The 12,502-nt window shown below is 43.4% G+C and overlaps 1 protein-coding gene across 1 annotated transcript in view; it reads right to left on the reverse strand.

The window, feature by feature from the left end:
* LOC111841797 (uncharacterized) overlaps positions 1-11,139 on the reverse strand; it is a 45,742-nt gene extending 34,603 nt beyond the window's left edge. The window contains exons 1-2 of the mRNA XM_072706808.1: positions 11,035-11,139; positions 10,362-10,481 (exon numbers count right to left, since the gene is read on the reverse strand). Coding sequence (XP_072562909.1) covers positions 10,362-10,481; positions 11,035-11,062 — 148 coding nt within the window. The 5' untranslated portion in view covers positions 11,063-11,139. The remainder of the gene's footprint in view (positions 1-10,361; positions 10,482-11,034) is intronic.
* Between the last annotated feature and the right edge of the window lie 1,363 nt (positions 11,140-12,502).

Genomic DNA, 12,502 nt, shown 5'->3' on the forward strand with positions numbered 1-12,502 from the left:
TCATTTCCGCTGCTGCAATGCTGTTCCCTAAATTTACTGGCACGAGATTTGATTTGCAAACTGGGCATAGTGCTTATCAGCACCCCAGAGGGACTGCGAGTGACAAGACTGAGTGAATTGGACATGAGTGATTTAAAGCAGTTTCACTTTAGTGACACATGATCCTTCGCCCTTCTGTATGTGTATGAGTGGAGACTCGTACCTACAGCTGTGTGTTCAGTGAACAACCAGGCAAAGACACGCGCACACAATGTACAATATATGAGCCCTAGTGATTTGCACTCTGACTGACATGTTTCAAAGGGGGGGTCCAGATGAGCAGTATGAGAAGGAATGGTATAAATGGAGGTGAGATAAGCTAAGGATGGGAATGATGTTTTAGAGTGATAGGAGATGCTGTGAGTGTTGGTGCTATATGAGTAAACAGGGGAAAGACTCACCCATACACTTTAGGAGTGAGGGGGGGCAGCCGCATGTGTCACTGGCCAAAGGTGCAGAGGATGAGTGGAAGGATCTGGGCCCATGGGTGAGACGCTGTATGAGTGTGGATGACTGGAGTATACGCATGACCCGACAGTCCCTAAAGACTTATGTGACTGATCTAAATTACACAGTGGTTGCTTAAAGAGGCGTACAATTGACAGTAAAGAAGACCTGGGCAGGCAAAAAATGTGGTTATTTACTATCCCAACTTACTGCAGACTCAGAGTGTCTAGCAGAGGCAGCAAAGGAGCTGAGGGCTAAGGGAAAACGTGACGTGGGACTGATCAAGGGCATGGAACCAGTAGTCATTACAGCAAAATCTGATTTTACACCAAACTGCAATACCCACTGAAAGCAGAGGCGATGGGAATCAGGCCTGTATTCCAGTCATTATTAAAAGCGGGAGTAATAGTACCATGTGAAAACTCACTGGTGACAACGGCCATTTTTCCAAAACACACCAGTCCAGGGGAACCAGAATCTTGGTGTTTTGTACAAGACCTGCAAGCAGTAAATGCTGCAGTACAAGCAAGAGTCCCAACGAGCCAAACCCATTTACAATATTGTCTCAAATTCCACCCAACAGTGCTCATTTTTCTGTAATCCATATGGCAAATGCGTTTTTCAGTGTACTGATACACCCAGACAGTCAGTACTGGTTTGCAGTCCAGTTTGAGGACAAATCTTACATGTTTACCAGACTGTATCAGGGATACTCTGAGTCACCGACAATTTATAATGAAGCTCTGAAGACAGCCTGAGCTCTCTGGGGTTGTCACCAGGCACGGCTCTCCTACAGTATGTACTGTAGATGACCTTCTGCTAGCGGCGCCATCTGAGGGGCAATGAGACACTGTAACATCACTATGCCATTTGGCAGAGCACGGCTCAGCCTCAAGGAACCCAAAAACAGGAACCAACAAGGTGGGATTTGCCATCGTTTCCGTGCATGAAACTTGAAGTCTGGATCTCTTCCAAGCCATTATTCTGCCCAAGCAGCGGAACTGGTGGCCTTGATGGAGGCGTGTAAACTGGCAGAAGGGAGAACAGTGATGATTTACACAGACAGCTGAGTGCTTTGGAGTGACACAAGAATTCGGAGCCCTGTGGAAGCACAGGGAATTTCTTACATCTACAGGAAAACAAATTGTGCACCACCAACTGATCTCTGATTTATTGCAGGGTATTCTTTTACCTAAAAGTCTAGCAATATCTAAATGTGAAGCTCACACTAATGCTGCTGATTTTCCAAAGGTAATGCTGTCAGACTTCAGGGGCAGACAGGAGACAGGACCCAGTTTGCGCAAGACCTTGGATTTATTATTAAATCCAAAACAACCAAATCCAAGACACGAGGCAGAAGCTGTAATCGGGGACGATCCAAAAGGGTCATAAGCGGGGCTGGTCAGTCCTACATTGGCACACCAGACAGGGGAACGGGAAGGATGAGAGGCAGGATCAGACAGAAGCCAGGGAGACGAGGGATCCAGGACAGGCGGGCAAGGTAGACAGGGCAGGCGGGGCAGGCAGGGAAGGCGAGAGAAACGAAAGACAAGAGAGTGCTCAGAAAGGCGCGTTAGAGACAATGGCAAAAATACTTTGCACCGCCTTTCTGAGCTCGACCGCTTTTATGCTGTGGGGAAGAACATCTGAAGTGGTTACAGCTGTGTTCCGTCTAAGGGGGTGTGGTCACCTGTCTGGGCATGAAAGATGCAGCAGACGCAGCAGCTAAGAGGGAGATGTAGTGGAAATTATGCATTTAGACGTTGTGGAAAATTTAATGCTAACTTAGGAAGTATTTGCTATGACAAGTCATGGAAACTGTGTTACAAAGTACTGTCTGTGTGGAAAGCAGGGGCACTTAGTAGCTGAGTGAGAGGAAGGTCACACCGACAATTACAGAGCTGGTTCTGACTGGTTTTGTTTGGCTGCACACAGAGAAGACAGTAACTGTGAATCTTCTTTCTTATCACATAGAATGATAATTATGAGGCAGAAGTATAAAGGAGCTGCGCAAGAAAATAACTGTGGGCACTTGTATGCGGACAGTGTCGTGGTTTATTAGCTGCACCAAATAACCTAATATAGAATTTGCTGCTTTCATACCCTGTCTTTGGCTATTTTTGCACCACAGTGAGCCTTGAGTTTATTGCAATGGGTTGTTTGTTTAGGGAGTTTGACAGCTTCCGAGGCAGAAAGTGGGTCTGGTGACTTTGGCAGTCAGTGAGGCTGGTTAGTGCGCTTAGGGAGGAGGTTAAGGGGGAAGTGAGCTGGATGTGGTTTGCTATTTTGACACCCTGTTTTGCCATCATGGGTAGGTATTTTATCTGCCATTATTATAATTCATTCATTCATTCATTTATCCTATTGGGTCGTGGGGGGTCCGGAGCCTATCCCGGGAAGCAATGGGCACGAGGCAGGGAACAACCCTGGACAGGGGGCCAGCCCATCACAGGGCACACTCACACACCATTCACTCACACATGCACACCTAAGGGCAATTTAGCAACGCCAATTAGCCTCAGCATGTCTTTGGACTGTGGGGGGAAACTGGAGTACCTGGAGGAAACCCCACGATGACACGGGGAGAACATGCAAACTCCACACACATGGAACCCAGGCGGAGACTCAACCTGGGGCCCAGAGGTGTGAGGCAACAGTGCTAACCACTGCACCACCATGTCACCCCCCAATTATTATAATATAATTTTTATTTTCTCTTTGCAGGAACTTGTTGGCTTGTTTTGCTGTGCACTGCTGTGTTGCGTTTGTTTGCTTTGCTGTGCACTACTGTTTTGCGTTGTTTTGCTTTCCTTGGCTGCACTACTTCGCTGCTTTGCCGTGCAGTTTCTTCAGTCGTTGTGGCCGTCTTGCTGCTGCGCTGTTTCAGCTCACTGCCCTGTTTCAGCTCACTGCCCTTCTGGCTGTGTGGGTAACCACCGATCTTAACTGTGCCATTCATGTGCTTTTAACTGGGGACTGCTACCCCTTGGGTTGCATTTGGGCAACAGTGTTGGCTCTTTTAATTTTCGGTTGAGTGGCAATTGCTGGATGAATGAACAGAATACAGTCGAACCTCGTTACAACGTACCCCATTTATAACGTTTACACCAATACAACGTTCAAATTTCGATGTCCCGAATTCGCGTAATGCATTATTCCATTTGCCGGTATCGCTTAGAACGTACACCTTTACAGCGTAAACTTCGATATAACGTATGATTTTCAGAGGAAAATAGGCAAATTGACCTTCGTTACAACGTACAGCCTCATTTTCCGAGCGCGCGCACAATTCAGAATCGGCTGTTGCCGGCCATCTACATCGCTTAGCAACGCCTAACTGTATGAACCTATCCTCACGAAGCATTCCACGCCGGCCGGACTCCTTGCATGTAGCCCCCGTTTTTTCATGGTTTTGCATGGTGTCATGCTGCCGCATATCAAGCAAGATGCCTGCTAAAAGGAAACGGATTTCGCTGACCGACAAGGTGGAAATAATTCAGAATTATACATGGCAGCCTTATACTGCCGACGCGAACTAAGTTCTGAAACTGTGTGGTTATTGGGGTAATTGTGTGACATATAGTGAAAGAAATTAACAAAAAACAGATGTCTAACACATGTATCAAAATTTATTTCAGCCAATTGAATCATACAGGTGCATAATTTCAGTTTGACATTAGGTTACAGTAAGGCGATTTGAACGATAAGCCGGCAGTGGATTTTGCGTTATGTCGGCTGTCTATGAGTAACTGATATTAACCTAGTTTGAAGAATATAGTTCCTATTATATTCTTCAAACTACACAAGCTGTATGTCATAGTGTCTACTTGAGGGGTGTTTTCTAAAAGTTTTTTTATATACATTTTGTGTTCTATCATTCATTTTGAGGGACTTGGTTACAACGTACTATGGTTATAACGTACAAATTCTTAATTCCCCTGAGGTACGTTGTAACGAAGTTCGACTGTATTATTAATTCTGGTGTTCATGTTTTTCTTTTTTTTGTTATATTTGTTATATTACGAATTTGTACATTTTAATTGGGGGCTATAAACTCTCAGTACTGACTTTGGACAGTAACATCCAGGGGGGTAACAAAGTAACACATTACTGCAATCACATTACATTTGCCTATAAGGCAGCAGTGTAACACATTATTGTTCATAAATTCAATAATTACATTACAGTTACTGTGTGCACTTCTATTACATTCGGTTGAGGTCAGCGTTTTATTGTTGGCGAAATGCACATCTGAATTTGTTCCACAAAAGACTTGAAAGGTGTATATGAAAATATGCTACTTTAGTCATATATGTTATCTGCTTTTAAATATGCAGTGTAATGTGTAAATGTGATGTGAACAAATCATTGCAAGTGCATTTTACAGAGCCGACCTTATCCAATCTTTATATTGCAGGCGGTCAAAGCGTGATGTGTGAATGTGTTTAGCAGCAGAGATGCTCTCCTCACTGCTCTCACACTGCCAAAGTTGAAATTGCAGTGGCAAAGGGAAGGACAGGAGAGCAGCCCTGAGGACACTGCTGACTGCCGAGTGTCGCGATGAGCTCGGTGCAAAACTTAATTAATCTGCGTCCAGTAGCAGTTCCATTGAAAAGAAATTCTTTGCTTTTGATGATGAAACAGTTTTTATTATGATGCTGAAGTCATTGAATATTTGAAGTTGTGGTAAGAGATGGAGGTCCTGCACCATTCCCTATAATAAAGGCCGTATTGTTGAAATTCAACACAGCAACGCCATCTAGTGGACTAGTGGAGAGGCTTTTCAGGCTGGGCAATCTACAGCAGTGCTAACTCCAAGGAGAAATCAACTGGACAAACGATGTGAGAGACTCCTCCTAATGAGATATAACCACTGGTTTACTGATAAATAAGCAACTTTATTGAGTTTATCCAGTGTGTTTGCCATTTAAACGTTTTTCCTCTTTATTTTGTAGCGTTAGAAAAAAGCCAGTCTGTTATTTTCCATCCATCCATTTTCTGTAACTGCTTATCTTATTCAGGGCTGCAAGGGGTCCAGAGCCGATCCTGGAGGATATGGGTGCAGGACAGGGAACAACCCAGGATGGGATGCCAACCCATTGCAGGGCACAATCACACACCATTCACACCTGTGGGCAATTTGGAAGGTCCAGTTAACCTCAACATGTTTGTGGACTGTGAGGGGGAAACCCCACAATGACACGGGAGAACATGCAAACTCCACACACATGGAGCCCTGGAAGAGACTCAAAGCCTGGTCCCAGAGGCCTGAGGCAACAGTGCTAACTACTGCACCACTGTTTTATTTATTTATATTTTATTTTGGGGTAATTTATGTTAGCCCTAACAGATAACATTAGATAGATAACATTATCTATCTATCTCTATTTTTTTCTTTTTTCAGACCGTAAGCATACCATTAGTAAGAATTGGCCCTGACACACAATAAAGGGATCAGCTGTCTATAATTTTATGATATGGTGCAAAGACTGAAGAGTGTTTTCTTGATTTACTCCAGGTAAAGGACACAACTGGAGCTGGTCTTGCCAAATGTCTTAGCCAGACATAAACTTTGGCCTGTATACCAACAATATAAGAGGCAGGGCCAGAGCATGTGAGCGAGGCGCGGAACGGGCGAAATTTAGTCAAGAGCCCGAAGCGGCTTTGTAATTAAGGCTGGAGTGGTTGCTCTGTCTTGCTCCAATTTCGCTCTGATACCGCTTACACTACGACTCTAGGGCGTGCCAAAATCTACCCAGAATTCATCTGAACAATTATCAAGACTGTTACACAAATTGGCCAAGATGGAATTCATAAAGTATTTCACAAAGGAAACTGATAGATCATACAAGTGTACTATTCCTATCAAACATAGCCTATAGATGACAATAATGTTTCACTCACTGTTTCAGTGAGTAAAGATTCACTTTGGAATCACTTTTCTCAAAAACAATGAGAGTGTGCTACGCGAACAGGCGGAAGCCAGTGCAAAACGTGAGCAAGTTTTATATGGTTGTAGCATATCAAGTATATAAGTAAATAAAAGTATAAAAGCCTATAAAGTAAATATTGGTAATCAAATAAATTAGATTTGTCATTCAGAGTAGGTCTAATAAGATTTTTTAATTTCACGTAACGCTGTCAGTGAAATTTTATTTTATAGAGATGCAGCAGCAGTATCAACAGAAAAAAACTGAGGAATTTAAAACGTGGATGCTTAGCCTGTATATTCTTTAAGCTATTAAGCCCACTGATTCCTCTATTTTTAAGCCTATTTTTGTGTGGAATGCCATTGGCAAACCTGTCCATTGTTGCATATGTGTTGTTTAAAAATGTATATTTTCTGTTCTGAGTGGCAATGTTACCGTTGCTCATATTTCTTTATGATATAAGGCTTCGTTTTTTTTTTTTTTTTGTTAGGCATGCAGATTATTTGTCCCTCTTTTCAATTGGAGCGAGTGTGGAGCGATTTGACTGGAGCGGGAGGAAACTTTAGTGGAGCGAGGAGCGGTGTTGAGCGGAGTGGCTTAGTGCGAATTAGAGCGGAGGAGCGGGCGGAGCCAAAAGCCTCGTGAGCGAGGAGCGGATATTCTCACCGCTCCACTCCGCTCACATGCTCTGGGCAGGGCCACACTGGCTATGCTGCTCTGTCAGCCATTTACAGAGGAGTGCAAGCTGTCATACAGGAGAACAATGAGAGGTAAGGAGCATGCACTGATTACAGAGCGTTACCTCACCCACCACATGACAAACCACCTCAGGGATGAGAACCTGAGTGCAGCCATGTGGCGGGTGATACCTCAGCACTACACTAGTCCGAATGGACCAGTGTGAGGTTTTTTCCGGTGGCTGGAGTGCCAATCCTGCCACCAACCCCCAAATTATCCCTGTAATGGACCTCCTTATAGGGCTGGATGTAGATTAACATCATACCCAGGACGAGAACAATGAGGAGGCCTGTTTAGTGCTTTGCTTTGCCCAGAGACCGACTCTTGTTGTTGTGGACATTAGCTTCAGCTTCATGTAATTCCTTTGGTGTTTCGACCTTCATGAGAGGCTCTGAGAAGCGACACAGTCTTTTTGTTGAGGTTCAACAAATACTGAGAGAGTCAGGGACAGGGAAATACAAAACACTGCATGTTCTTAGTGTGACAAGATGGTCTTCCAGGATTAGTAACTGCAATGTTTCTCTGTCCATCGCTCCTGTAGTGGTGTATCAAATCAAGACAAGGAATAGTTTAATTGTGACTCCTTGGGTACAGCATTAGCCCTAAGCAAGGCCACTGATTGAGTTTTGGGTGAGAAGATATGGACATCGGCACAGCTGTAGGACTGGTGTGTGACTGCAGTTTGGAGCTACCTCAGCTGCAGACTGAGGAGGTGTTTGAGGAAATACGGAAGGAAACAGACACTATAGCCTGATAGATCAATGTTCAGTGGGACATGAAGAGGAATATAAAGGTATTATTGAAGCAAGATGAAATCAGGCAGAATCAAACCAAGGTTACTCCCAAAGATGAACTAAGAGTTTTTAGTAATTAACTTCAGCATACAGGGCATTACAGACATGTTCGGTCATGACACTTTGCAGCTTCTGAAGTGGATAGACTGCCGCACAAACCCCAGACAGAAGTAAATCCCCCATCCCCTTCAGATGTGTGGGTATTACAAGGGGGTGTGTCCACCACCCAAGCAGGGACAGAGTACAAGCTGTTCACACATAAATAGGAATGGGAACAAGGTCCTCCATATTTCTTATTGGGCTTTTATAAATTTCTTGTGGAAAACAACCGACAACCGACGACCCTGACTTAGGCTCACTCTGCCAGCCTAACATCACTCTACCAGCCTATTATCACTCTGCCAGCCTATTATCACTCTGTCAGCCTATTATCACTCTACCAGCCTATTATCACTCTACCAGCCTGTTATCACTCTGCCAGCCTAACATCACTCTACCAGCCTATTATCACTCTGCCAGCCTATTATCACTCTGCCAGCCTATTATCACTCTACCAGCCTATTATCACTCTACCAGCCTGTTATCACTCTGCCAGCCTAACATCACTCTACCAGCCTATTATCACTCTACCAGCCTACTGTATTATCACTCTACCAGCCTGTTATCACTCTGCCAGCCTATTATCACTCTACCAGCCTATTATCACTCTGCCAGGATTTTCACCCAGAGAACCACCGACTCACTGGATGTTTTTTTCTTTTTTGGCCCATTTTCTGTAAACTCTATGATGGTTGCGTGTGAAAATCCCAGCAGATCAATTTCTGAAATACTCACACCAGCAAGTCTGGCACCAGCAACCATGCCACGTTCAAAGTCACATAAATCATCTTTCTTCCCCATTCTGTTGTGTGATGTGAACATTACTTGAAGCGCCAGACCTGTATCAGAATGATTTTATACAATGTGCTGCTGACATATGATTGGCTGATATGATTGGCTGACATATGATATTTTCTTCAACAAGCAGTTGAACAGGTGTATCTAATAAATTGGCCAGTGAGTGTATGTTGCCTATGAAGCTGCACCCCCACAAAAAAATAAGATGCATGATGCCCCTGCATGGAGGGAACCAGTGGAAACACAGGGAGGACATGCAAACAGCACACATGGGAACTTACACTCACCTAAAGGATTATTAGGAACACCATACTAATACGGTGTTTGACCCCCTTTCGCCTTCAGAACTGCCTTAATTCTACGTGGCATTGATTCAACAAGGTGCTGAAAGCATTCTTTAGAAATGTTGGCCCATATTGATAGGATAGCATCTTGCAGTTGATGGAGATTTGTGGGATGCACATCCAGGGCACGAAGCTCCCGTTCCACCACATCCCAAAGATGCTCTATTGGGTTGAGATCTGGTGACTGTGGGGGCCATTTTAGTACAGTGAACTCATTGTCATGTTCAAGAAACCAATTTGAAATGATTCGAGCTTTGTGACATGGTGCATTACCCTGCTGGAAGTAGCCATCAGAGGATGGGTACATGGTGGTCATAAAGGGATGGACATGGTCAGAAACAATGCTCAGGTAGGCCGTGGCATTTAAACGATGCCCAATTGGCACTAATGGACCTAAAGTGTGCCAAGAAAACATCCCCCACACCATTACACCACCACCACCAGCCTGCACAGTGGTAACAAGGCATGATGGATCCATGTTCTCATTCTGTTTACGCCAAATTCTGACTCTACCATTTGAATGTCTCAACAGAAATCGAGACTCATCAGACCAGGCAACATTTTTCCAGTCTTCAACTGTCCAATTTTGGTGAGCTCGTGCAAATTGTAGCCTCTTTTTCCTATTTGTAGTGGAGATGAGTGGTACCCGGTGGGGTCTTCTGCTGTTGTAGCCCATCCGCCTCAAAGTTGTGCGTGTTGTGGCTGCACAAATGCTTTGCTGCATACCTCGGTTGTAACGAGTGGTTATTTCAGTCAAAGTTGCTCTTCTATCAGCTTGAATCAGTCGGCCCATTCTCCTCTGACCTCTAGCATCAACAAGGCATTTTCGCCCACAGGACTGCCGCATACTGGATGTTTTTCCCTTTGCACACCATTCTTTGTAAACCCTAGAAATGGTTGTGCGTGAAAATCCCAGTAACTGAGCAGATTGTGAAATACTCAGACCGGCCCGTCTGGCACCAACAACCATGCCACGCTCAAAATTGCTTAAGTCACCTTTCTTTCCCATTCTGACATTCAGTTTGGAGTTCAGGAGATTGTCTTGACCAGGACCACACCCCTAAATGCATTGAAGCAACTGCCATGTGATTGGTTGATTAGATAATTGCATTAATGAGAAATTGAACAGGTGTTCCTAATATTCCTTTAGGTGAGTGTATATACAGACTTACTTATGGATGAAACTGCGACGACCAGGAATATAATTCCAGTTATTCCTGATATATAAGCAAGTATTTTCTCTCTTCTTTCTCTGTCTTCTGGATATTTTGTCCAAACCACAACACCAATGACTGAAAGGAGAAAAAAATAGAGTTAGCAAACATAAAATTCATTTCAGAAAGAGAATACAAAACAAATGTGTTGAGTGTCCTGTGTTTAAGGTGCTGCTCTGCACAGCCCTGTCAGCTTAAATAAGCCCGGTCAGGTTGAATCCCATGTCAGACACTGGGCAGAGGTACAGCTTGGATGGGAGGCCATACACACACAGTGACATGTTATGGGCAATTTACAGACACCAATTGACCTGAGAGGGAGACTTTGGGTTGCTGGAGGAAACTGGAGTAGCAGGAGGAAACTAACATGGCATGGGGAGCACATGCAGACTGTACAGAGACACAGAGGAGGGGGCCTCAAACCAACAGCCAGGAGGTGTCAGGCAGCAGTGTTGACCAATGAGCCACTATGCTGCCGCATGGATACAGATTAACAGTGAACAAAACAGATACTGCATTATAAAAATTTTTATTATATAAATCATCACACTGTGTTTAAATAAAAAGTAGAAAATAAATATTTATGCATAATTCTAGTTCAATATTCCTGAAAATTTATAAACATACTCACTTCGGAATATAACAAAAAAGAGGAACATAAATATGATTCCACCAAACAGTCCTCCAAATTTTGCTTTCTCTGCTGGAGTTGGGGAATATTTAGCTGAGAACTCAATGGCAGAACCTGAAATGAGGTAAGAATAGTCAGTCAACAAGTAATTAATGTGAGACACAAGAAAAAGCAAATGCATTCAGTGGTTCATTTGTGTATCAGATGCTTTTGTCCAAAGTGACGTGTAAGTAAGGATCAGAGAGCAGGATCAGCCTGCGGTTACGTTCTAACCCATAGAGCCACACAGGTTAGTAAGCAGATTAATAAGGGTCATAAAAAGTCAGTGAGGGTGTTTAGCTGAGAGACATTATTCAGCCTAAATCCGCTTCCAAACAGCTATAAAGCCACATGCACAGGGGAACCAAATGAGGCAAACAGCCTGTATGATTCCATCCAGGTAAGTGGATAAGTGTGACCCCAATGAGCACATATGAAGGCAGAGTGAAGGGCTGCAGTCAGGCCTTCTGTGAAATTCCAGAGCATGAGGGACACACAGGGATCAGGAGCTGGGCCCCCATTGGCAGGTGAGGGACCAAAACAAGTAACATTCACATCAGGGATGCATTACAGTTACAATGAACCAAACTCCCCCTACACATGTTATACGTTAGTGTACGAGGAGGGGTAGGATTAGGATATCCATCCGCACCATACGTGTTATACGTTAGCAGAGATGGGGACAAGTCGCATATGATCAAGTCCAAGCAAGTTTCAAGTGTTAACCATCAAGTCTCGAGTCAAGTCTCAAGTCACAGCTAAGACAAATCAAGCATGTCAAGTCAAGTCAAGGGTTCACCCTAAGCAAGTCAAGTCGAGTCCTGATAAGTTTCAAGCCAAGTCAAGTCAAGTTGCAGTACTAAAACAAACAGAGGTTAAATTTTCGATACATGTTTATTTTTGCACAGAAAAATTTTTACAGAAAAGATTTCTTTATACTTATATACATATATTATGTATCTTATTTGCATTGCTATATTTAAATTATATGCATATCTGTGCTACATTAATATAGCCCAGTGATGAAGTTATGAAGCTTAATCGTCATCTCTGCGGTGGACGCGCAATATACACGTTTCATACATAATATATAATCTGATATATTTGTTTTCTATTTGAACTGGTTTCATTGTTATACAGCACACAACATTTTGTTGTTATTGTGAGTGTACACAAAAAAATTATAGACACTTAACGTAACCGATTCGAACAATGAAATTATTCTTGTCTGTATGACCAAAAAGTTTTGAACGAGTTATTGAAGGAGAAGTGATTGCACCGACGCTTTCATCTTAGATTTTCATGCAGTATAACGTTACACGAGCTGCCATTCAACTAACCACACGCAGTCAGTCCATACAAACGCTTGAAAATGCGCACATTTAATATAGACATTATAGTTTACATGTAATATCGAGAAGCCCTTTCA

The sequence above is a fragment of the Paramormyrops kingsleyae genome, chromosome 24 (assembly GCF_048594095.1).
Source record: "Paramormyrops kingsleyae isolate MSU_618 chromosome 24, PKINGS_0.4, whole genome shotgun sequence".
In the NCBI taxonomy this organism is placed as follows: domain Eukaryota; kingdom Metazoa; phylum Chordata; class Actinopteri; order Osteoglossiformes; family Mormyridae; genus Paramormyrops; species Paramormyrops kingsleyae.